The sequence below is a fragment of the Sceloporus undulatus genome, chromosome 3 (genome assembly GCF_019175285.1).
Source record: "Sceloporus undulatus isolate JIND9_A2432 ecotype Alabama chromosome 3, SceUnd_v1.1, whole genome shotgun sequence".
Lineage (NCBI taxonomy): Eukaryota > Metazoa > Chordata > Lepidosauria > Squamata > Phrynosomatidae > Sceloporus > Sceloporus undulatus.
The window spans coordinates 168,847,179-168,874,203 of record NC_056524.1 but is presented as its reverse complement, the minus strand read 5'-3'; the positions used below and the strand labels follow the sequence as shown (position 1 = coordinate 168,874,203).

At 40.9% G+C, this 27,025-nt stretch overlaps 2 protein-coding genes across 5 annotated transcripts in view; both read right to left on the bottom strand.

The window, feature by feature from the left end:
• The window catches only part of TET1 (tet methylcytosine dioxygenase 1), a 646,721-nt gene that overhangs the window by 334,852 nt on the left and 284,844 nt on the right, over nucleotides 1-27,025 (bottom strand). The gene's annotated exons all lie outside the window — the stretch shown is intronic.
• The window catches only part of MYPN (myopalladin), a 107,565-nt gene that overhangs the window by 31,604 nt on the left and 48,936 nt on the right, over nucleotides 1-27,025 (bottom strand). For 3 of the 4 annotated variants that reach the window (XM_042459337.1, XM_042459336.1, XM_042459338.1), the window contains 9 exons: nucleotides 22,820-22,871; nucleotides 21,929-22,055; nucleotides 18,643-18,714; nucleotides 17,792-17,933; nucleotides 15,928-15,951; nucleotides 12,056-12,172; nucleotides 9,554-9,923; nucleotides 7,841-8,455; nucleotides 2,848-2,992 (listed from right to left, as the gene is read on the bottom strand). In XM_042459337.1, the coding sequence (XP_042315271.1) occupies nucleotides 2,848-2,992; nucleotides 7,841-8,455; nucleotides 9,554-9,923; nucleotides 12,056-12,172; nucleotides 15,928-15,951; nucleotides 17,792-17,933; nucleotides 18,643-18,714; nucleotides 21,929-22,055; nucleotides 22,820-22,871 (1,664 nt within the window). The remainder of the gene's footprint in view (nucleotides 1-2,847; nucleotides 2,993-7,840; nucleotides 8,456-9,553; nucleotides 9,924-12,055; nucleotides 12,173-15,927; nucleotides 15,952-17,791; nucleotides 17,934-18,642; nucleotides 18,715-21,928; nucleotides 22,056-22,819; nucleotides 22,872-27,025) is intronic. The other variant, XM_042459339.1, reaches the window with a different exon arrangement.

The window sequence follows — 27,025 nt, the reverse complement described above, 5'->3', positions numbered from 1 at the left end:
AGACTGCATGTGTTTCACAGTTACCTAAACTATTTATCGCACTGCTCCAACCAGTGTGAACTTGAGCATCCAGGGTTCATCTATAAAAAAAGTATCACATGCTTGTGATTGCCTAGAAGAAATTCAACAGGTGACTCCATCAGAGAAAATGTCCCCAGAGCAATCAAGGAACCAGAGAGATTGTATAATTTTAGTTGTTGCCTCTAAGTAATCTATTTCCATACACACTGGTTTCCTTTTCCTTGTCTATACATTGACCATGAGGCAGGGAGATCATTTACATTCACTAGATGAAAACCACCCCAAAATTGGTACAAGAAGCTCCCCAAACTTGCAGAGGGGAAAAACATTCTCTGTTATCGCCTCCCATGCATTCCCTTCTATGCCATTTCACAATTAGAATTGCTGCCAGCCTATTTCTAGGAACAAGGGCTAGTATTAATTTGGCCTGCCTCACCACATGTGGCCCTGGAATCTATTTTCAGCAACAAGTCCCAAATCTGGGGCAAGTGAAATAATATTTAAAATAAACATTTTAAAAAATAATTAATGAAAATATAATTTGTGCAGAACCCATTTATCACTGAATAATCAGTATAACTAACTTACTCTCCAAATGAGTAAGTTACATATCATTCAACTGTCTTGTTTTAAGTAGGACTATAATGTATTTCCACAGCTCTTTCCTGAGAGGAAAATCTCAGCCTCCAAACTTTCTGATATTCTCTCCTTTGGAAAACAGTTTTGGAAAGTTACCAAGTATGTGTATGGACTAACAGACTACGTACCATTCTAACCTGAATAGTTCATTACGTTTAGCAGAAATCAGCATACAGTAATTTGAAATCTGTCTGACAAGCTTCGATGCTCCGCTGTGTAGGTGTAACAGTTACTCGCAAAGGCATGCTGATCACTTAAGAAAGTTCACATCCCAAAGATCTAAGAAGGAATCCAGTATCTATAATAAGTAAATATGGTCTTGAAACCTTACCCTGTCGTGGGGAACCTGTGGCTCTCTGGATATTTACTACAACTCTCTTTATCCCTAAACACTGGCCATGCTGGCTGAGATGTGGGAATCCAACAATATCCATGGAGCCACAGATTACTCATCTTTGTCCTACCACCTGATCAATGGAAATCTTAGCTCACATTCCAAGAAATGCCCTCACACCTCCCAGCCAAGCTCCATTAAGAACTACTGGTAGAAAATTATATTTTTAAAATTTAAAAATTCAGAAGATGTTATATGTGCAAGGTACCAATGTCTGCACTCAGATGCTATTGAAGACGATACATAGCCCTGGCCATGCCCTGACCCTTATCACTAAATCTTGCCAAGTAAATATTTCATTACACAACACTACTGAAAGCTGGGGAGGGGACTCTTTATTAGTCCCTTTTCTGTGATCTTTGTAAAACACTGGCCTGGTACCGATGGGCCTTTTATGACGTCCTCGTCACGTGCTAGGGTTTCCTGGGGGCGGAGCACCCACGTCCCACAACCCTCGCATGTGATGAGGACGTAACAATGGTGGCGCCCTGTATACATGGTGCCGCCATTGTTACGTAAGCGCCACGTAACACTTACGTACCTAGTGCACCAGTGGCGCACTCGTTACACTGTCGCCGCGGGGTAAAAAGAACCTGCTTTTCACAAGTTCTTTTTCCTCCACAGGAAAGCTGCATGGTTTGGCGGCTGCAGCTTCCCTGCGGAAGAAAAACAGATGCCAGCAGGCCTCCCTTTTTGGGAGGTCTGTATTGCGCCATTGTTGCTATTGAGAAATAAAATATGATTGAATAAAGGCTACCCTGGAAATTTATGCAGGCCCAGTACTATCTTAGAAGGGGCTCTGGGCAAGGTGTCTTCTGCCTCCCATGCACCCTACAATATGATGATACCACCTCCAATGTGTTTTCCCAGCAGTAGGGAGTAACAGCATGGACAGCATTTAGTCCCGTGCTGAAAAGAGAAGTACCAAATAAAGAAACTATAGCAAATCTTGTCCAGGAGCCCAGAGATGGGGAAATAAAGATGGCAGGTACAGCTTTGTCTGATATACAGTACTTATTCATTTTCACAGTGCCAGGCTGAACACTGCCATTTAAAAAATTATTATTATTATTATTATTATTATTATTATTATTAAAAAAAAGAGGAAAAAATTTGTAGCAGGCCCTCTGGGATATGCCTATGCATTCTTCAGAGTTTGCCTCACCATTCTAGGTGCTGTTGCCAGGACTACATATATACAAGAGAATCTGATCAGCAACAACCCTGCTAAATGTAATAGCATCTTGATCCTAAAATGTTATACGAGAGCAGTGTATGTGCTCATAAAACCAATGAAATAATGTATTACACAGTAACCTTGACACAATGCCATGTTTAATGACCTTTTGCAGGTGTAGCATATCTGAGAATCCTACCCTAAGCACTGGCAAAGGAAGGCTTAGGACTTTATCACATGGGGAAAATCGGGGGCTTAAACAGTGATTATTCCATGAAAATTGCACAATCGCGATTAACGTTTTCACACACATCGCGATTAAAGAGCCATTATCCCGGGAGTAACCAGGCAATAAACAGCAACAAATCATTCACGGGATTTCTCCACGAATGATTTGTTGCTGTTTAATGCCTGCTTATTCCTGGGATAATGACTCTTTAATTGTGACATCATGTGAAAATTTTAAACACGATTGCATGATTTTCACGGCATAATCGCTGTTTAAACCCTTAATTTTCCCTGTGTGATAAAGTCCATGTACTAAACAACTTGTAATAGCACCAAGATGTTCTAAGAGGAAGATGCCTACTACCAGTTTTAATAGCAGCACTTTTACCTGCTGGCTTTGTGGAAATATATCATCCCGTAAGTGCAGTCTTTTCTCCAAGTCTTTTACAACAGCCGCTTTGTGATCTCTAATCGAATCCTCTGTTGCCAACTGGGAAGTCCTGGGATTTTTCTTCACTGTTCCCTGATTTCCTCTAAAAAACAAAATGTTGCTTTAATTTATTTATTATCACTTTTATCACTATATTTTCTCAACACTGATGATGATGATGATGATGATGACGATGACAACTACCATTTCTATGAGTATTATTATTACCATAATAATCACTGCTGCATTTCTCAACTAAAAAGCAGTAAGGAAGATTGCAAACTTCTGTTTAAAATGATTGTACAAAAGGTAAAATCAATGGTGGGTTACACACCGCCATTAAAGTACGCGCAGAGCACGTACTAGGGTTAAGGAGGTGCGGTGCTTCCGCACCTCCCTAACCCTAATACACGCTCTGTGCATAAAAAATGACAGCGGCCATTCCAGACGGCCGCTGCCATGAGGACGTCACAGCCGCGCTGCCTCTATACGGGGCGGCGCAGATGTGACATCCTTGCTCCGTGCCAGGGCGCCTAGTGCGCCCTTAGCGCGGACCAGGAAGGAGCTCCATTTCGGAGCTCCTTCCTGGTTTGCGGCACTGCTTTGCGTCACTGGGCGCAGCCTTCAGATGGCTGCGTCCAGAGAAGCAAGGGAGAAAGGGGCCAAGCGGCCCCTTTCTCCTTCTCCCCGCCGCCACGGGGTGTCTTTGGGGTTTTGCCGCTTCCCCGCAGCCTGAAAAGCGGCGGATCGGGGCCTCAGCGGCTGCCGTTCTGGCAGCTGAGGCCCCGATACACCGGGGAAAGGGGCAGGTACAGACCGCCCCAAATGGGCGGTCTGTAACCTGCCTTTGTCTGTTAAATAATAATACTGTATAAGCCAAATGCCTTAAAGTTATAAGGCCTTGACATCAGCATGCACTATGATAGTGAGAGTTCCTTGTCCTCCATAAAGAAGCAAAGCTTGTGAAATAATAAAAAGCTGCTCTATAGACCACAACAATCACATTTTCACATAGTAAGGCAGCCTCTAAAATTGGAGTGAGCAACTTGTAGAGATCTGCATACAACTCCTTCTGGACCTCAGAGGGCTGCACCCACCGCAGCTCCCTAACATCTTATTTTTTTACATTTAGACTTTAAAAGGCCCCTCACACCCTATATGGTAGTGATGAAGAAAGTACAACCTGTGGGCCATATGGAACCCCAGGGATGTCTTTGTGGCCCCTGGACTTTCATCCCATACTTATTTATCTGCTGCAAAATTCTTCTAATACCTCTAGTTTGTGTAATGCAATTTTAGCATGTCCCTTTCTCCAGAATGTTTTAGGCCCAGAAGAGGTTTCTTTTCTGAAAGGAAATGACTCAAGTGTTGGTTGATTTGGGGTTTGGGGCAAAAATCTCAATTTTTTCAGGGGTGAAGTGGGTGTTCTTTTCAGCGCAGCTCTTAACACCAGCAGTTGTCCACTTCTGCTCTAGGGAGCATGGGCAATTCTGGCACTTTTTCAGAGATCCTTTCTAGGAGCCCTGGTGGCACAGTGGTTAAATGCCTGTACTGCAGCCACTCACTCAAAACCATAAGGTTGCGAGTTCAAGACCAGCAAAATGGGCTCAAGCTCAACTCAGACTTGCATCCTTCCGAGGTTGCTAAAATGAGTACCCAGACTGTTGGGGCAAATTAGCTTACAGTTGTACACTGCTTAGGTGGTATGAAGCTTGTTTGTTTTGTTTGTGTAAATTTATCCCATTTATACATCAATATACATATTTAATTCTTCCCTAACTTTTGGATAATGCCTCCAACTTTTCTTGATTTACTTTTAGACTCTTCCTTTGTTGGCAACTTCTGAATAATGGTTAAAAGCAGCAATGACAACTTCAGGATTTAGGGCCAAAATAGACAGCTGCCCCTTTGAGTGCCGGATTGGAGCCATGGCATCCTCACGCTGCTGCCCCGATCCAATTATTTGCCAGCTCAAAAAGAGGCAGCAAAATGCCACTCCTTTTTGAACTGGCAAAAGGGCACCTTTTCAGCCATCGCTACAGCTTTGCGGTGCTCCTGAGGCGTGCAGTATATAAACGCTGCACTGCTGGAGGGAGCATCACAATGCTGTCCACCATCTGGTTGGGTGGGTAGTGTGATGCTGGCTAGGGGGTGTTGTTGAGGTGTGCATCATCTAAACACCATACCCCCATGCTGCCCTCACTGTTTGGGACCTTAATTAGTTTAGTTAACTTATTAGTTTAATTTAGTTAAATTAGGTGGGGTACAGACCGCCCAAAAAGGGCAGTCTGCCCGTGCTTTGTTTTGCTCCGCGAGGAAGCCACAGCGGACAAACTGCATGGCTCCCTCGCAGAGCAAAAAGAACCTGCCAAAAGCGGGTTCTTTTTGCGGCGCCATAATGATGCCACAGTGCGCCAAAATGGCGGTGCCCATCTGTACAGGGTGCCACCATTTTGACGCCCTCATCACGTGCTAGAGGTGAGTATGTATGGGCGGTGCGAACTTGGCCAATCCCTAGCACGTGATGAGGGCGCACTGTAGGCCTATCTGGATAGGGCCTTAACTAGATACAGATAATCCTAATAACACCCATCCCCAAAGCTCTGAATGATATCTACCACTGATAAATGACACCAGTGAAAATGCTGAACTCTACAACATAACGTATACTAATCTCCTGCTACCTGTTGTCCTCCCAGATATACTGAACTATAACACCTGTCTTCTCCAGTAAGAGGCTGATGAGAAATGTAATCCAACACATTCCAAGAGCACCAAATTAGGGGATTTTCACATACCATTTCTCATCATGGGATTAATATGGCTTTTCCAGTAGCAATCCTCCACTGGCCAAGCCCCCACCCTCTAGAAAAAAGGCACAGAGGACCAACTCGTTACCTCTGTGTCTGAATGGACAAAAAGGAATAGACCTTGTAAAGAGTGAGGTCTAAAACCAATTATTAGTTGCAGATAGAGTAGACTTACTGAATCAAAACAACTTATTTAAGTATTTTTACTGCATTACTATTGATGCAATGGCTTTACTCCAGTTGGGACTAGCAAATCTGTTTAGGCCCAAGCGCACATCCACCTGATGTTGTGAAGGATCCAGGAGAATAGTGTAGACCAGGGGTTCTCATACTTTGGTCCACCAGATATTTGGGACTTCAGCTTTCAGAGTTCCTGACCATTGGCAATGGAGTTTAAGTCCAATACTTCTAGAAGACCAAAGATTGAGAAGCCTTCAGACCACAGTGTCAAAAACAGCTGAAAGGCCCTGCAAGATCAGCACAGGAGGGAAGCACTTCCTTTCATGAGTTCCATTTTTACAATCTCAGTAGCCAGTGGATCAGATTGAAATCAAAGTGTTACAGAAGCATTAAAAGGTAAATTTTAAAAGGTGATAAGAATTGAATTAAAATAAAATAATAAATCTGTAGCTGTCAGAGAACAAAAAGGTAATGGATGTCCACCTTTTAAACAGGAATATGCCCAGACTAACGAGGTATTATTTCAGTTGAAAGAGCTAAGTGGAATTCACAACTTTAAAGTAAACACACAGCATTCTTATAGAATGAACGTGGATGCATAGTCAAAAGATCCTCCAGTTTCCTATTATATTTTTGAAGAGGACTAAAAGTTATGTTCTGAGATGTGGTAGAACAATTTTGAATACAGTCATCCCTTCATATTTGTGGCTTTGACCTTTGCGGGTTTGATTAATATGTTCTCTTTAGGAATTTCTAGATCCTCCACCATGACTTTAGAATCCTTTTGCATCTGCTAGACACAACACTGGATGACCTAAGGATTTTTAAAGAGAGCACTTTTCTAGGCATTTGTAGGTCCTCCAGTGCAATTCTAGTCAACATTCAGCAGATGTTCACCACAGATCTGCGCTGGAGGACCTAGAGATTCTTAGGGAGGTGTTTTCTCAGTTAAAATGAAAGTTGGTTTTTTAGAAAAGTTCTCCCACTTTCTCAGGGCTCATTGTCCCTAACCCCAGTGAATATGGAGGGCCACTGTAAATAACATTAAATTAAATTATGTTATGTGATATTTCACATAGGCTTGCAGACAGCTTCAGGGAGCCACTGAGGAATCATCACACATTCATAATCCAAGATGAGTTAAACTAATTCAAAACACCAGATTCCATAATCCCTATACAACAGGTGGTTTCTGTGAACAAACCTTCTCGTATGTGACCACTTGTGCAAAATATTTTGCTGCCTGAACAACAAATGCTACCCCTGGCCCCATCCATATTAAGGCATATAACAGTACCAAAAGGCAATGGGATGTAATAGTTTGAGTACTGGACTATGACTTGGGAGACCAAGGTTCAAATCCCCATTGGGCCATAGAAATCTATTGGGTGACCTTGGGCGAGTCACATTCTCTCAGCCTCAGAAGAGGTCAAAGGCAAATCACGTTTGAACAAGTCTTGCCAAGAATATCCTGTGCTAGGTTTGCCTTAGGGTAGGCATAGGTTGAAAATGAACAACAGCCAAAATATTTTGGCAATTGAGGTAGAAAATGCCCATGGTTACTTCTCCTCTACTTGGCAGTAAAAATACAGTAAGAAGTAATGAACAATTTGCTACCTTTTCATGAAACCCGACATCCCCAGTTTGGGGCAGAAGCCTCAGCCTGCCTAATAGCAAGCCTGGCCCTATTTATGAAGGCTTTCATGGCTGGTGTCTATAGTTTTCTGTGTAAATCACTTCATCCCAACCAACGGTCACACAAGTATATACCCCACATACTCCCATGCCACCACCCTCTGAAGATGTCAGCCACAGATGTAGGTGAAACATCAGGAATAAATTATTCCAGCACATGGCCACATACTCTGTCTGGAAAACCCACAAAAAACTCTGGCCCTATTTGATTCTTCCACAATAACTCATTCATATTGATCTGAACATGCAGCATTTAAGTCACTTACACAGCTGGTGCACTTTTAGGTAGACCCATGGCATTCGTTGGGGGTGTGGAAGGAAGTGAAGGAAGGACAGCACTGAGGAAGGCTACTGGGTTCTGAATCCGACCAGTTGGAGACAGAGGTGTAGGAGGCACATTTTGGGGTTGGAATTGAGTCATGCTGGAAACAGAAAGCAACAGTGGTGGCAACACAGGTTCTTTGGGACTTGCAAGAGGCTGCTCAGTTTGGATCACCAGCCCTCCTGGAGACATTGTCTGGGATGGTGGAGGAGATCCTAAGAAGTTTTCCTTGTTGGTTGTCCTCTGGGTTCCTTGAGGTACATTAGCAAAAGAAGGCATTGGGGAGCTAGAAGGGGAGCTGACTGCTGCAAGGGCATTCTGAGATGCCAGGAATTGTTTAGGCCGGGTGTAACTGAATGTCTGTGTCGGAAGAGCTTTGTTCTGCTTGTATGTTGTTGATGAAGGTGGAGGTGGCTGCTGCTGTTGGTTAGGCAAAGTAGAAGAGTTCATTGTGGCAAAACTGAATGATGTCTCTCGTGGAGGTGGGGGAGATGGCTGCTGAATTTGCTGCTGCTCCAGCATGACCTGGTTGTGCAGCTGTTTTAGCTGGGTAGGATCCCTGTACACAAAAAAAATAAAATATGGGCCAGAAGGGAATAATCAAAGAGATTGCAGGGACTGCTTCTGAAACCAGATCAAGATTATGAGTTGCCAAATAACACTGGGGCAGGTAACCTCTGGGGGTCAACGGGCTACCACTAGAGGCTGCCACACTATTGGTGATGACTCACGATACTGGTGTTGCCATTACTAGTTGAGGAGGCTCAACACATTGGGTTGGATTATTTATGCACAAGTAACTTTTCTGTTGGTCTTTGCTCTGCTGTTCTGTGCTGTACGTGCAAAGGGAAACAGGATTCTATGGAACAAGGATGCAAGGCTGACCCAAAATGTTTAGCTGCCTATGGTGAAGGATAAGATGGTACCTCTCTCCATTCCATGTACAACATCTGATGAGACTATCAGTTGAATCTTACTTCAGTACTATCAATAGGCAGTGTCCTCCACTGCACATAAAGGCAGATTAAGGGATGCAGGGAAGCCTGTTTGTCACACATACTTTTGCTCACCATCCAATATCTGCTTCCATGTGCTGCTTAATTGTAAGCTTAGTCTTACAAAGATGAATAGCTTGGTCTTCTATTTCTATAAAGAAAAATGGTCATACAACTGGAGAGGAGAGTGGCTGGGCTGCTTCTTTAGAAGGAAAATTCCTAACGGCCCAGGGCTTTCCTATACCAGGCAATATGCCTGACTCCTACTTTTCAAGACAATACAACAGTATATTCAGCAATTCAAAATACAGTATTTTTATATCTATGTAAAATATTGCATTTTGTAAATGTTTAATTAAGCATTAGAGAGTCAGTATAGTGTAATGGTTTGAGAGCTGCATCAGGAAACTAGGATTGAATTCCTAGTCAACCATGGGTGACTTTGGGGAAGTCACTTAGTGACTCTAGGGAAGCTGCAGTCTGCCACCCTAAGAAGAAGGCAATGGCAAACCTCCTGTGAATAAATTTTATCAAGAAAATCTTATGACAGTATTGTTGTAAGTTAAAATCAACTTGAAGGTATGTAAAAACAACAAATCAAACATTAAAATGGAATACAGTTTCTGACATTGCTAAAACTTTACAAACATCTTCTTACTCACAGCTTTGGTTTAGCCAGCACAGGAGGTGGCTCCTTTGAAGGGGAAGTTGGCTCTTGAATTTTAAATATCTGTCCATTCATCTTGTCTGAGAAGCTGTTTGGTCTGATTTGATTTCCAGGCCCTCCGCCATCTTCTGATGATGCTTCACTTCCTTTATCATCTTCTGGTAATTTAAAGTGCACATGAAGACCAGCCTTTGAACTTGACCGTGGTTCATTGTGATTAATAAGAACTCCTTCCAATTTAGGTTTTGGTAGTTGATCCACCAATGGGAGGGAAGGGACAAGTGATGGATGTGGCTGCTCAGTAGCAACTAAACTGATGGAACTTACACTGTGAAGAGCAGCATTATTGTTCTGGTCCTCAGGTCCTGGAATAGCAAACATTATATTGTTTTATTACAGACATCACTGGCAACTCCAGAAAAAATATTTATAGAGAGGGGAGGCACAGAAGGGGCAGCATACATTTTTGGGGAAGCAAATCTTTGTCCAACAAGTTTGATATCTGAAAGAAAAAAATACTGGGAAACAGAGGACAAACTACTGGTTGTTTCCCCTCAGTTTCCCTTTGGTGCAACCTATAATCCAAACAAATTAAACTGAACTACAAAGCCATCTTAAATGTACTGCTCAGGAAACATGAAATGCTCTAAGGTTTGAACCTGGAGTAAAGATGTCTTGTTTGGCGGGTATGACTGATTAGAATCAGCTATAGCTGTCTGACCTTCCAGTTATCCCACAAGCCTCATTCTAAATATGTAGAGAGGTCAGATTATAGGGGGAACGAGGTTTGCAGATTTTTGAAACATTGGAGAGAGGGGAGGGATGCTTTTTTAAAATAAATAAATAAATAAATAAATAAAAAACTGTCAGTAGTACCATAATTGGAGTCGCCAAGAAGCACTGTAGCTTGTGCTGGCCAGGGTAATTATTTTGCCATACTTTGCTGTCCAGCATGTCATTTTATCAAAACACTTCTGGAAACAATTGGGTCAAAGCTGTTCATACCTGAGGGGCCAGTTTTTTCAGGTGATTCAACTGACCCCAGACGTGCTCTGGAGCACCCTTAGAATGCACAATTTGGGGGGACTTATATTTACCAAGATGGAATAGAAGACAAGATTACGATGGATCCCAGCCACCAATGGAGTTCCTTTCCTTTGGCAGAAGGGTTGCTTTATTCCTTCCTAAGGGCCTGAACAGATAGGCCAAAATAAAGCTGCTTCAGGTCATTTTGGAGGTATGCTGTTTAAATAATGCATGTATTCATCTCCAAAGTGACCTGAAGCAGCTTTATTTTGGCCTGTCTGTTTGGGCCCAAAAATAGCTGAGTGGGGTTAGGATTCCTCTATAGGATACTAACTTAAATAAAATTGGTAGCTCATAAAGCTTAAACAAGATCAGCTAAACACTTGATAACAACATTTAAGACACAATTAAAAACTATCACATTAAAAACAGAATTTTGAACAGGCACACACATTCAAAAACAGCAGTTAAAAATAAAATACATACACACATCCCACAAACAGGTTCCCTGGAAGCATTTAGGAGATTATCACACTGTCTATACCAATGAGAGTAACTTGCGGTTCAACCGATACAGAGGATCATGGAAGCATTTCAATATAGCATTGTATAATATTGCACTTTATTTGCAATTTTACAAAATCAACCTTTTACAATATTGCAATCTACTTACTGCACTTATGCATTAGCTCTGTCCCACCTCCTGTTGCCTATATGATGCACAAGTGCAGTAGGTTTTTTTTTAATGTGCTGGCCAAATGGCTGTAATAAAGTTATTATTATTATAAAAAAACTTTTTAAACTTCTGGAATTCCATCCACATGAACAAGAGAATGAGAAATTGAGGAATATTGATTGAACAAATTTGCACAATCACACAAGTTTGTTTTTTAAATCCGTTTAAAAATATATTACTGGGAAAGGGATAACTTGCAAAGTTACTGCTGTAAGCCATCTTTTGTTCTATCCAGGTACCAGAAATGGAATGATTTCACCTAGGTTGGGAAGGACACCAAAAGAGAGAGAAATCCATGCCCACTAGGACCATATGGTCACTGTTATATCATGACTGCAACACGCTGAATGATTGCATCAGGAACTGTTACTGGAAAAGCAGCGATGTTGCATTAATTCACAGGTTCTTCCCATGAATGAAAATATCTGCTAGGCAAACAGAGGAACTACAGCTTGACTACGGGACAGGCACTACGTCGTACGATAAAAAAAATTACAACATTGGATTTCATACAGTTTATTCCTGCAATAAAACCTGGTGTGATAATCTCCAAACAGAAAAGGCCTGTTTTTTTTTTTTAAATTCAAGGTGGAATTAATACATTTGCAAAATGTTCTCAAATGCTTAATTTAATCAGTTGCTTAATCTAAAATGTTTTGCATGTTATCTGAAGCTGAGATTACACACTGATGTGTCCCAAATAGTTTTACAGGAGTTATTAAAATAATCACTTGCCCTTTACAGCTAGATGAGCTGAGCTGGAGACTGTTCCATATTTATTGCTTGCAGTACATGTGAAACTCCCAGAATCCTCAGAAAATACCTCAGCGATGACCAACGTGCAAATTTCCTCTAAAATCAACAACAAATTAGAGCACATTTCCTCTCAAATCAAGTGCGACATACCCATTCAACTATAAATACCCTAAAGGTGCTTGATCCTATCTAATCTTGAATGCTAACAAGTCTCAGCTCTCGTTAGTTCTTGGATGGGAGACAGCCAATGAATAACAGTTGCTGTAGTCTATATTTCAGAGGAAGGAAATGGCAGAACCACCTCAAAGTATTCTTTGCTTAAGAAAACTCTATAAAATTCATGAAGTTGCCCTGTGATGCCAAACCTATGGCATGCGTGCCAGAGATGGCATGCGGAGTCACTTTTCATGGCACATGGAGGGATTGTTCCTCTTCCTTCCTGGCATGCCTGTTCCTCCTCTTTCTCCATCCTGTGCAGCTGAAGGCCCAGGAGGGTCCAGGTGGATGAGGAGGAATAGATCACTGCCTGTTCCTCCTCTTCCCAGACCTTCAGCTGCCCCCAGAGATGCAGCTGAAGGCCTGGCAGGGTCCGGGTGGATAAGGAGAAACAGGTGTACGCCTATTCCTCCTCTTCCTGGGTCTTCTGGTGCCACCAGAGATGTAGTTAAAGGCCTGGGAGGGCAGGGGGAAGAAACCCTGCCCCATTCCCCCAAAAGTCCCACCTCCTGCACCAGGTAACACCCAGGGGTAGAAGGCCTTTCAGTTTGGGTACTTGTTTCCTAAACGGTTCACCATCACTGCCCTAGCTCAACAGTTGACTTGAAGGCACGTACACATATAATATGCTATAAAATAATTTTTGTCTCACAGACTCGTTCTCACCCTCTTCCCCTAAGTGTGTTCTACTTTGTTTGATTTAGAATTCCACATAGCTGACAACACTGCAGCACTTTCTTTATTGCATGACAGGAAAGTAGCAGACATGAAGAAAATGGTAAAACATTGGGAAGATAATTATTATGCCCTTCAAAGCTGGTCCAGTCTCTTGTCAGTTAAGGGCCTAATTTAGATCACTCTTGAAAGCAGCAGAGCAGGTAGTTCAGGTCATGATCTATAAGGCCAGCCCTACCAGAGTGAGAACGTTGCCTTAGGTGGCAGACCCTGAGAGATAGCAGCTAGGTATTAGAAAAGAGAGCTGTATGCCACACAGCCGGCTACAGTGGCTACCATCAAGTACAGTGCAAAATGCTTTCCTACTGATAGTCCTAATGCAAAAACATCCAAGTCCCAGTCCTATCCGCTTTTGTAAATGAAAAAGGAAGGGTGCTGTCTTGCTTTTCACTCTGAACAGCAGCCTATCTAGGGCTGGCCTTGTTAACAAGGTAGGTTATGCACTACCAGAAAAGATGACAAAAGCTGAAGACAAATTATACAGAGTTTTTTTGTGGGTTTTTTGGGCTATGTGGTCATGTTGTAGAAGAGTTTATTCCTGACATTTCACCAGCATCTGTGGCTGGCATCTTCAGAGCCAGCCACAGATGCTGGCGAAACGTCAGGAATATACTAAAACAGGGTCATATAGCCCAAAAAACCCACAAAAAACTATGGATGTCAGCGATGAAAGCCTTCGACTTCAAATTTGTACAGAATTTACAAGTGTCAACACCTGTATGTATAGATCCAAATTCTGTTGTTTGTTGTTGTGTGCCTCCAAGTCATTTCTGACTTATGACAACCCTAAGGCAAACTTATCATAGGGTTTTCTTGGCAAGTTTCTTCAAAGGGGTTTTGCCATTTTTGCCATCCTCTGAAGCTGAGACAGTGTGACTTGCCCAAGGTCACCCAGGGCTTTTCAGGCTCAAGCGGGGAATTGAACCATGGTCTCCAGAGTTGTATCCCAATACTCAAACCACTACACCATGCAGGCTTTCACAGATGCAAATTTAAAATTTATCAATTGAATTCAAATTTCACCCTCTTAATGTGCACTTCATCCAAGATCACTCAATTCAGTTCTTATTAAATGAATTTACTCCACATTATCTAGATCTTGCTCCCAAATCAAGTTCCTTTCAATTAATTACTTCTGTTTAATTAAATCATCACATCATTCCCTCTCCCTCAACGAAATTAAACATATATAAGACATTCATTGGGTGGTGGTTGCAGAAGAGCAGGAAGGATTATGACTTTGAAATAAGGTGGCCAGGATCTATTTGCTTGTCTTTTTGTAAAAATTAAGCCAGCTACAGACAAGCTGACACTGAACTTCTGCTGTCCTGTGCTAAGCAGACCTCAGATTCCTCTTGAGTTGGGAAACAACATTGTTTTCATGTCCTTTACATTTTCTGGAAAAAGGCATGTCTTTCCTTACAATGGGAACAGAAGTAAGACAGGAGTGTATCACACGGGACGAATTTCTCTTAATTTCGAATGAAAAGAAAGTGGGGCCAGAACGACTCATTCAGTGAATTTACGTGAATTCGAATTGCGTTCGAACTAACTCCCCATTGCCCAAAAATTGCTTGCCATTGCCCAAAATTGCATGTGATCACCTCTCACACAATAATGTGAAACCCCATGATTGCGTTCGGACTGACTTCCCATTGCCGGAAATTGTGTGTGGTAGTCTATCACACAATAATGTTAAACCCCATGATTGCATTTGGATTGCCATTGGATTATACTTCCAATTTCCTTGTCTGATAAACTCCAAAGATACTATTTCTGATTCAAGACTTCTAAATATTTTGAAATTTCCACTGAAGAATTAGAGATGCACAAGCTATATTGTTTTGTCTGCTTTTTTAAAAAACAAACAAACCCAGCAACAATGTCTAAATATATAGGGGTGTAATCTAATACATGGTTAAACCCTTTTTAGATCCATAGATTTCAATCCGACCAGCTCCTCTGGACAGAAAATCTGAGTGCTTTCATTGGAAAGTAAAATGTCTGCTTTGAGGTGAGCGCTCTTAATATTCTTTGGCAGGTGGCACATCATCTGTCAGTTTTGGAGGAGTTGTATGTTTGTGACACTTCTATGAGGTGCTCTCTCACATAAAGTACAAACAAGTGTGCCTGCTTTCCTGAGTCCTCGCCCATCTCTCAGTCTGCAGAGGGAAATGGATCACTAGAACATAGCGCTGTATGGGGTTCTCTCACTCTGAGTCTTTTCATTCAGCCCTGACTGCAGATAGTTTGCTCTGGTCCTGAAGGCCCTAAAAATCTAGTAGAGTCAGAATTCACCTCTCTGGGTAGAACGCTCAGTGTGGCATTCTCCAGTTTCAGAGATGGAATGCCTGCAGGGGTATTCTCATATTTCATGAGTAGGGTGGGAGCTGAGGGGTTAAGAGAGAAAAACTGGCATGGCCTGAGGAGTGACACAATAATCTCCAACTGGCAAGTTGGTTAAAAATAGCACAACATATCATCTGGAGTACATTTGGCCCCAAAGAAAATAAGGTCTTAATACTGATTATTTCATTCACTTCTGGCCTGGGAAAAGAATTCTCAGATCTGAAATATAGGGAATCTTAGAAATGAATAGAAGCTTAATCCTTCTTTACTCAGAGAAAACACTGGTGTTGCTAGGTTTCCTAAGTTTTAAGGTGCAATCTTGTACTTACTTGCCTGGGAGTAAATTCCCTTGAATTCAGCAGTGCTTTTTTGTGAGTAAATATATGTAAGACTGCATTACATATTGCTAGCCATGGCACCTTCTGCACGTTTTTGGCAAATGAACCAGGACTCATAATGTTCCATATCATTCATTTGTGGTCACAATGGAGGATTTTGTGAGATGAAATAACTGATTGTTCACATGCATTAGAATAAAGGAATATGCCTACCTGGCTCAGACATAGAACGAGGTTCTAAAGGAAAGAAAGAGAAACATTACACAATTCAATATTTATTTCAATATACAGAGTGTTTTCCAAAGTTCTAGAAGGAAATTATGTATTTTGGGTATATATATATATATATCAGCTAGTTTTTGTATATCAGAAATGAGAATTTGCTCTTCCAGTGTTTTGGACTATAACTCCAATAATTTTTTTGCCCTGAATTGTACTGCCTGATGCTACTGGGAACTAAAGTCTAAACCATCTGGAGAGCCCAAAATTTCCCAAATTTGCTTTATTAAAGCCGGGGTGTTTTTTTCTTTGGATTCAGACAGACATTGAAAATAGCATAGTTAGGACTTATATTACAATTTTAATTGCAAAATACGGAACTCAAAAGTGGTCTTTAGAAGCAACTTGCAATAATGATCTCTGAATGAACTTGCCAGAATTCTGATATGTTATCAAGATGATGTCAATTTATGGTGACCCTATGAATGAGAGCAATCTGAGAGCCCTGGTCAGCAACAGCCCTACTCAAGTCTTGCATGTTCAGAGTTGTGGCTTTGTCTATTGAATCAGTCTGGAAAATCAGTTCCAGAACTTGCTCTAGTATCTATTTGGACTGGACTCCTATAACCCAGAAGTGTGTTGGAGCAGCTTAGAAATTGTACATATGTTATTCTAAATGTCATCCTGGGTCTATCTATGAGTGCATCCTGGGTGTATCTCATATCTACATAGGTTAGTATATAGCCTTGTGTGAATGGTATTAAGTTCAGGATTTAGAGTACTAACCAGTCAAGGGCCAGCTGAGCAGACAGTGGACCAGCTGAAACTTCCCTGAAACTAAATCTCACCTAGTTGGGGGATATTTGGAGTTGCTTAAGACTACCACACCTTCGGCTAACTTTGATCTGGCACTGTGGCTGCTTCTCTTGGAGAAATGTGGGATGGATCTGGTATAAACCAGTTCCTCAGTTGCCTGGCCCCTTCTCTGTCCCTCACTGCGTTCTTCTGCCAGTAGGCCTTAGCTAGTAGAACACTGTCAACAGATCTTTGAGATTCACCAGAATAAGAGAATCCTGCCAGCAGAAGGGTCTATGTATTACAATTGCACTTTCAGTCTCCTCTGATTTGAGTACCAGCCTACCACAGGTGGTTCTACACATTGTATATGGTTCTACCATTGGTGGCTTGGCCTGTGCCTGCATGCAAATCCCATTAGAGCTCAGTGGCTTAAAAAACCCCCTGAGTTTTTCACAAGTTGCTATACTCTTTGCTTTACCTGCTATCATCTGTAATATGGCAGTAATAACACCTATATAATTTTCAATTATATAGTAAATAAATACATGTAATTTATTATAATAAAATATATAATAAGCACTTTAAACACTTAAATGCACTCTAACAACACGATTACATATTATCAGAGTTTCTATTGCCGTAAATTATTTTGTCGACTGTGGCAAAAACTGTGTAGCTGAAAATATCCTTGAGCAAAATGGCTCACTGAATTTGTTTACATTTATTTATTTACTTTATTTTTATTTACTACAATTACATCTTCTCTTTTCTCCAGCGACCACAGAGTTATCTTTCCTTGGTCCTGGGTCTTCCCACATGTCAGTAGTCCTGTGAATCTGTTCTACATTTTAACCTGAACTTTAAGGGAGCTATCCAGGTGCAGAACTATCAAAAGACATGACTCCATAACATCAACACCTTTGACAGCACTTATGAAGTTCAGAATAAATCCTACAACAGATTCACTCCCCCACTGATGTGGAAATCACTATAACTTTGCCACAACTCTCTGTTTCATTGACCATTCCAAATAACCGTTCATATTAGCTGTCAAACATACTTTTCTGTAATATTCGGAAGTCTGGAGAATCTTCTATTAACGTGCCTTCTCGGTACCACTCAACCTTTGGAGAAGGCGCTCCTTTTACACGGCATTCAAACACAACCAGCTGACCCTCAGAGGCAGATATGTTCTGTAACATCTAACATAGAGACAGACCATGGTGTTGTTTTAATATTTTTTTGGAATTAAAGCAGAGAATAATTGGGTTCAAAGTGTTTCTGATTTTTAAAACAGAACAGTGGATCCACTAAGATCACAGGATAGTCTGTGACTTTAAAAGACAAATACGATTTTACAGTTTCAAATTAGAGGCATAAAATTTCTCCTATCAGCAGACAAACAAAAAAGCCAGCCATTTAATCAACAGATCATTAAAATATACAGTTTAGAATCCTTGAACAAAATGAACATTTTAATTTGGCATTTCCATAGTGTTCAAGATTTGTGCTAATAGTATCTCCTTGGAAAGAAGACCCTCCTCTTCTAAATGAATGATGCATTTCTCCCACCAACTTGGCCAAGGACCACCTCTGATTTTTAAAAAGCTTTTATTGAATTAGGTTTAAAGTGCATGCAGGTTCTCTGTACTACAGCCAAGAGATGCCTTTGAAGGATGCTACGTTGGAACCTTTGTTTGTTCCCCAAAGCTAAAATATCCAAAGCTTTCAAAGAGGCCTGTTTGAAGATAGACAGATTCGTTCTAGACAAGTAACCTTCAAACACCAAGCTTAATACTGTAATGTAATTTCTGATGAACTTAAGAGGATATTTTATGACTGGAAAAATATCCTGAATATAGTTACTATCCCAATGTTTCTGATTTTGAAAGGATAATGTAAACAAATTACCTTAGTGAACACAGGAGCAGCTATTATGGGTCTTCCATCTAATCCTTGTAAATAATTAGTGGGACTTTGACTCTGGAAGTTAGAAAGCAAAAATTGAGGTACAGGCACATGATTGGTATCAGGGAAACAAAGTGCTAATTCTGATGTGACATTTCTGTTTAGAACAAGAACAATAGAAAAGATCTTCAGTCCTGGTAAGTAGATGGGAGACCGCCAATGAAAACCAGGTACTGTAGGCTATATTTCAGAGGAAGGAACTAGCAAAATTACCTCTGATTATTCCTTGCCTAACTAAAACTCTATGAAAATTTCATGGGATCACCATACGTCAGCATGTGACTTGAAGGCACATACATAGAGACACAAAATACATTACATAGGAAAGCAAACTTTGCAGGAAAAAAAAATCAGCAGCCATTTTTTCGCAAGCTATTAAATCAGAATCAAGTCATGGTAAATAGAATCTCCAGCACTTCATATTAAAAATTTAGAGAAGCTAGAAACCTCAAGGTGATGAAACTTCAGTTTGTCTGCAACATCAGTCTGTCTGTCCATCTGTCTGCTTTCTATTTTTCCATCCTTTCATCCAATCTTGTCTATCCTGCTTTTCCATCATTTTTTTCCAATTGAGTGAGTAAATATATTCTTCCTACAGCCCAACTGATTGATTTCATCCAAAATTAATACAGAGAAAAATAGTGGAACTATTTGAGCACACTTTTCTTGCCTTTTGGGCAAGAAATCTCTCTCTCTCTCTGGCTACACAGAAGCACTATGCAGGGGAGGGGGATTCAAATCCGTGTAGAATTGAAACTAAGGGTTGTATCCAATAATGTCATGCTCATAGTGAAGCAAAATTTTGCTTTTCTCTGGCAAACTCCCACAAACCTCCTGAACATTGGGAAATCCCTATGGTGCTTTGGGGAGCACATAGGGCTGGCTGCAGTTCACTGCAGAATTAATGCAGTTTGACACCACTTTAACGGCCATGGCTCAACGACATAGAATTCTGGGATTGTAGTTTTGTGAAGTATTTAGCCTTCTCTGATAGAGAGTTCTAATGCCACAACAACCTGCAAATGACAAGATTCATTAGGATGGAGTTAAAGTGGTGTTAGGCTGCATTTAATTCTACAGTGTGGCAGCAGCCTTATCAGAACAAGCAGCCTTTCCATATTATTACCTAAATAATAATAAAAAAACATCTTAAAATCCTTAGTCCAAAATTACTAACTGCACCTATGTTTAACGTTCCTAAAAGGAACATTCCTTCCAGGTGGCCATTGCAACTTCAAGGCTGCTAACTCATAGGAGTTTATCACGCGGGAGGAATTTCTCTTAATTTTGAATGAAAAGAAAGTGGGGCCAGAACGCATTTACGTGAATTTGCTAGTTCAGTGAATTTACGTGAATTTGAATTGCATTCAAACTGACTTCTCATTGCCCGAAAATAGCTTGCCATTGCCCAAAATTGCATGTGATCACCTCTCACACAATAACGTGAAACCCCATGATTGCGTTCGGACTGACTTCCCATTGCCCAAAATTGCATGTGGTAGTCTATCATGCAATAACGTTAAACCCCATGATTGTGTTCGGATTGCCATTGGATTATATTTCCAATTTCCCTTGTTTGATAAACTCCATAGAGAGATCTCTACCTCCACCCTCATGTATGAGCTTTCAAGTTATATTCTATGAGCACAAATATTCAGTAATTCAAAGAGATTGCAGCAATTGTCCAAGAAAGCATCAAAGAAAACTGAGCTACTTATGGGAGACATTTCACACTTTTTGGATATTTTAAGCCCATAAAAATTCATCATTTCCCATAGGTTGGCAGCAAATCTTGAAGTGGTGGCCTTAGAAATATTAAGCCAACTAGTTCTAGCCAAAGCAAAGCATTATAGGGAGATCAGCCAGAAAAACTTTCTTGCACCACTAGGACGGCATCTACACTGCATAATTAATGCAGGTTGACACTGCTATGGTTCCATCTTATACTAACCTGGGATCTGTAGTTTGTTGTAGCACCAGTGCTCTCTGACAGAGAAAGCTATATATTTCACAAAATGACAAATCCCAGAATTCCATAACACTGAGCCATGGCAGTTAAAGCAATATCAAACTGCATTAATTCTGCAGTGTAGATGCAGTCTAGGACACAGAAACTAAGGCAGCTTACACACTACAGCCCTTTAATGCTGCAGAGGTATTGTTTTCCCAAAATTATCTGGAATTGAATTAAAATGGAGGTTTTACATAAGCACATCATACAGCACTATATCATCTAGCAATGCTCATCTGTACCTCCAAGGTCCTCCTATAACATTTGCCTACAGGTTAGACCTACTCAGCATTTCCCCCAGCAGTATTAAATTAAATGTTTCCAATTTCTAGCTCACTGTTGGGCAACTTGTGGCACTCCAGATGTTTTTAGACTTCAGTTCCCAACAGACTCCACCACTGGTTTTGTTGCCTACAGCTGATGGGATTCATAGTCCAGCATCTAGAGGACTACAAATTGACCACTACTGTCTTAGATTCTGCCTATTTTTATTCCCTCCTGACCTGATGAATACAGGTGGAGATTAGTGATGAAACAGTGATGATAAGCTATTTTTAAAAAATAGCCCCTCTTAATTTACTAACTTTAATTTAATTTATTCTAAATTGTGAATAGATGAGGCTTAGGTTAGGGTTGCACAGATGTAAGACTTATGGGATCTACCTTATTTTCTACTATGACCAGAAGAGTCACTGACAGGTATACAACAGTGGCTCAGAAAAGTGGACAAAACTGAGCAACTAGGGTGAGTACGTACTGAGTACATGCTCAGCCCAGGAATTCTTTTACACACAAATCTACTCCTATTCCCCCACTCCACCCCTGTGATTTTGGGATGTAGTTTTGGATGTCAGCAGCCAAACCTAGAAAGGGGAAAGGGCATTTTGGTATTGCTAAACTGCTGGGAGTCAGAGGGACAAAAGACAGTTAGTAGTGTAACTATTAAAATACTGGACCATTACACCAACAGAATTCTAGAGCTCCCCCACTTTCTAAATTTTTGACACTAAAATAACTATATTCTTATTCTATTTCTCAAAAAAGGCTATTTTGTTTCTTTATTTTAATCTTGTTCTTTCACCTTCCTCCCAAACAGCAACAAAATTAAAACTATGGCAGTCACAACTGAAGGCCAATTCTTAGGATGTAAATAAAGTCCAGAAAACACAAGCCCATTGCGTTTCTCCTTGAATGAAGCAGTATATCCATCTCTCTTACGTGGAGGACAGGTATTGACACAGGATGTATCATTGATGGTTGTGGTTTGGGTGATTCTTGATGGGTGATAGTAGTATTAACAGGAGGTGGTGGCACAACTGAAGAGATCTTTGTGTGGTTTTGATATCTGGAAAGCGTTAGAGAAAGTAAATTTACCAAAAAAGTAATATACCGTCTGATATGTCAGTCAAAATCAATTTTTTTAAATTCATACTAGAGTAACATCTTTATTAGGCCAACCAAAAAGTGTTCAAGCTTTCATGCTCTCCAGGACTCTCCACCTAGGAAGATGGTTAACAAAACCAAGAGAAGAAGAGTGGAGTGGCTGATGCTCAGATCATGGGGTCTGCTAGACATATGCTCTCTCTTCTTCCAAGCAACTCTTGCGAGGAGATCCAAATGCTATTGTGGAACTTATTTCTCAGAAATACTAGACTGGTGTCCCACCATTGTATCCTTCTGTCACACAGGTGAAGACTGCTTTATTTGGGAGATGACTGTTTTTAAGGAAATGGCTTTCAATAGTGTGCTGGGCTATACTGTTAATATTATGTCTTGCTTTCTGATAGATATGTTTTTCAGTTGCTTTTAATTCTAAGGATACAGGTTGAGTTCTGAACTCTGAAATACTCCAAAATCGAAAGCTTTTTTATGGGTAGATGGGATAGTGACACCTTTGCTTTCTCATGGTTCAAAGTACACAAACTTTGTTTCATTTTGTTAAGGCTACAAAGTTCAATCAAACCTCATGCTGTGGACCTCCTGATTAAACTCACCTTTTGCACAGCTATTGTTTTGAAAAGCAATTTTTAAAAAGAAATTTAAATGAATAGGGCACTTGATCATGCAGGTCCAGCATTTCATACAGACACTCATCTATACAACACTCACTGATCCATTTCTTCTTTACTGGTGTCAGTTTCAGATTCAGAAGATGAGGCTCCTGTAAAATATATGTATATATATTTTAAAATCTCAGAACAATGTTGACCCTTACATTGCCATTCTTTCTGGATAACTATTTCTTCACAGGATAAATCTTTGATTATAACTATTTTGTAGTTGGGGTGGATCCTGAACTCTTTCCTTCAGGCAGTGCATCTTTCACAGGAACCTTGTGCATTATCATCATTTAGATTCAATATGATTCTGATCAAACATTAGAAAAAAACTTCCTGATAGTTCTAGCAGTTTGACTATGGGATAGATTCCCTTGGAAGACTGTGAATTTTCCTTTTTTGAAGATTTGAAAGCAGCAGTTAGATGGCTGCCTGTCAGGGATGCTTTAGTCGTGGATTCCTGTACTGGCAGGTATGGCTTTCCAACTTTATTATTCTATAATATTACTATGAAAGTTCTATTTCCCCCACCATGCAATTGCAAATACAAGAGCCAAGTAGAGCACTGCTTCTTAAGCTATTTGACTCCACCCCATATGCTAGGGCCTGGCACCATTTGTGTTCTTTCTTTCTTTCTGGGAAATTTGCTGCAGACTGGCAGCTAATGGCTCGCAGGCCAGCATCAGTCCACAGATCACCACTGAGTAGCACTGTACTGAAATGTAGAGGCTACCGTAGTTGCGGGCCACAGGTGAACTGTTGACTCCACTGCTTTTTACTCAGCTTCATTGAGGGAATGTATACTTCTATTTTCTGTAACTGAAGCACAATGCCTAGCACTATTCATAAAGTAGAGTTTAGACATATGTTGATTTAATTATCTGGGTAAACACCAGGAGGATATTTTCAATAATGCCATTTTTGACGTGCTATAAATGTGCATCTAGGGCCATCCTTACCATTAGACAAAGTGAGACAGCTGGTCTGTCTGTCTGTCTGTCTATCTATCTATCTATCTATCTACATAGGTACATAGAACAATTTTTGAAGGACAGGATTGTGTGTGTGACTTAACTAGTATTGTTCCCCATAAGCTAGCCTACTGCTCTCTCTCAGCCCTACCTACCTGACTAGATTATTGTGAAGATAAGAAAAGAAAAGAAATGTGGAGGCTGTATATCTCATTGAACTCCTGAAGAAACAGTAGGACGTAAATATAGCTAACAAATAAATTAAAATGTGCTTGTGTGAGCATGCGTGTTATTATAATCTAAGGTACCTTGATGATGATTGATCAAAAGTTGAATTATAAGTCAGTTAATCAATCCTATCAAGATACCACTTTTGTTGTATCACATTTTCCAATAATTTTATTTGCAAGGCAGCAGATGCACCCAGAATCACCTAGCCAGCTGCTGCAGGACAAACAACTCTAGGATTGATTGAGTAAGATGTTCTGCTTCTTCTGTTTCCCCTCCTGCTGCTTAGAGGGCAAAAAGAGGGGTAACTTCTGAAGAAATAGTCTGATTGTTCCTCAGTAACCATACAAGTATTACAAACTTAAGGAAAGGTGAACCTTCTTACAGTGGGAAAAGTCTATTCAATGTTTTCCCAGACACTGTTTCAACATCTCTCCCACAAGTCAATAGAGTGGTGAAACTTACTAGATTGAAATTGACAACAAGTTTATGGTCTAGTAGTTAATTTAACTCCTAAGGGAAATCTTTAAAAAGTTAAAAGAAAGACACATACTCTCTCTGATGGACTGGAATGGGACCAATTAATTATTTCAAAGAATGGCTTTTAAGAACATTAAACATTGCTAAACCCAAAGTTACTTTTTAAGAATAATGAAGATAATAGCATGATGAAGCAATCCATAATTTACCAGAGGTAGAACGATGTTGATTTTTCTTCTTCTTAAATGATTATGTAAATATCCATGCTGATAAATAGATATGTAAAGGAAAACTGCTCCAGTATGCACAGTCAGGAAAAAGTATGTTGTCTTAATATTGCAGTCACTATCCAAAAGGTACTGGATATTTATTGTAGTAATGTTAGGAATGAATTTCAGCCTTTTACTCATGCCTGAGTAAACAATCAGCATCACTCTACCTCTGGTCAATTATGGATGGCTTCATCATGCTATTATCTTCATTATTCTTAAAAAGTAACTTTCAAGCTCTGTGCCGTAACATATCCCTTTCAAAGCATCCTCTCTCTTGGACCACAGCTATTTCCTCCTCACCTAGCAATTCCATGAGAGTTGCGCATCTCATGATTACAATGAAAAAAGTAAATCCAAATACTTGAACTACACCATAGTCGAACTATACCATATTCGAGACTCTTAGATTATTGGCTTCCATTCCACCTTTCTCCCTGAAGGGACCCAAGGTGACTCACAAATAGAAAAATTAAAAACATATCACAACAAAACAATCAAAATTATCATCTAAAAACAATATAAAATTGCAGATATTAAAACCACACTAAAACCATGATACTCACCCTATATAACAACCACCCAAGCCACCCAATGATTATACATCAAAAGCCTGACGGAATAAAGCCATTTTTGCTTGCCAACAAAAGGAAAGCAAGGAGGGGGGGCAGCCTTGCTTCCCACGGAAGGACATTCCAGAGGGCAGGAGCAGCTTCTGAGAAGGCTCTTGCTCATGTCCTCACAGGCAAGCCTGTAATGGTGGCAGGACGAAGAGAAAGCCTTCCCCGGAAGATCTTAAGGCTCTAGCAGGGTCGTATGGGGAGATACAGTTTCTCAAATAATCTGGACCTCAGTTGCGTAGGGCTTTATAAGTCATAACCAACACTATGAATTGTGCCCGGAAACAAACCGGTAGTCAGTGAAGCTGTTTCAGCAAGGCAGTTATGTGGTCTCTATAACTGACCCCAGTCAGCATTCTGGCTGCAGGGTTTGCACATGCTGAAGTTTCCAAACAGTTTCCAAAGGAAAGCCCTATGTAAAGTGTGTTACAGTAGTCCAAAAGGAATGTAACCAAAGCATGTGTCACTGTGGCCAAATCTGATGTCTCAAGGAATGAGTGTGGCTGGCACACAAGTTTTAACTGTACAAATGCACTCCTGGCCACTGCTGAAACCTGGGCATCCAGGCTCAGAGTGGAGTCCAGGAGCACACCCAAACTGCAAGCCAAGCTGTGAGATTTCATGGGGAGTGTAACCCCATCCAGCACAGGCAACATCCCTATTCCCTGATCTGCCTTACGACTGACGAGGAGCACCTCTATCTTGTCTGGATTAAGTTTCAATTTGTTTTTCCTCATCCAGTCCATTACTGACCACAGACACTGGTTCAATACAGAGACAGCTTCCTTGGAATCCGATGGAAAAGGGAAATAGAGTTGGGTGTCATCTGCATACTGGTGATACCTCACCCCAAAACTCTGGATGACTTCTCCCAATGGTTTCATGTAGATGTTACATAACATGGGGGACATGGCCAAGGAGTCGAATAGGAGTCCCCCAACACCACTTTCTGATTCCACCCTTCCAAGAAAGACTGGAACCACTACATATCAGTGCCCCTAAATCCCATACCAGAGAGACGGCTCAGAAGGATACCATGGTCAATGGTATCAAAAGCTGCTGAGAGATCCAAGAGAACCAACAGGGACACACTCTCCCTGTCCAGTTCCCTGCGGAGGTCATTCACCAAGGTGACCAAAGCTGTCTCCATCCCATAGCCAGGTCTGAAGCCAGATTGAAATAGATCTAGATAATCCATTTCATCCAGAAACCCCTGGGGCTGGGAAGTTACCACTTGCTCCAGAACCTTGCCCAAGAATGGAATATTAGAGACTGGCCGATAATTAGCCAAGATGGCGGGATCCACAGAGGTCATTTTCAGTAATGGCCTCACCACAACCTTCTTTAGGTAGGATAGAAATCTGCCTCACTGCAGTGAAACATTCACCACTCCTTTACCCACTCGGCCAGTCCCCCTCTAGCAGCTTTCAGGAGCCAGAAAGGGCAAGGGTCCAGAATGCAATTGGTGGCCCTCACTTCTCCAAGGATCCTGTTCACATCATCAGGCTGCACAGATCAAAACTTATCCAATAAAACGGGACAAGCAGGTGCCATGATTACATCCACTGGACCTGCGTCAACTACATCATCCAAGTCAGAGCAAATCTGAGTGATTTTGTCTGCAAAGTGTCTTGCAAATTCTTCACAGCAAGCTGTCGAGTGGTCTTTGTTTTCTTCTTGGGGGCCAGAA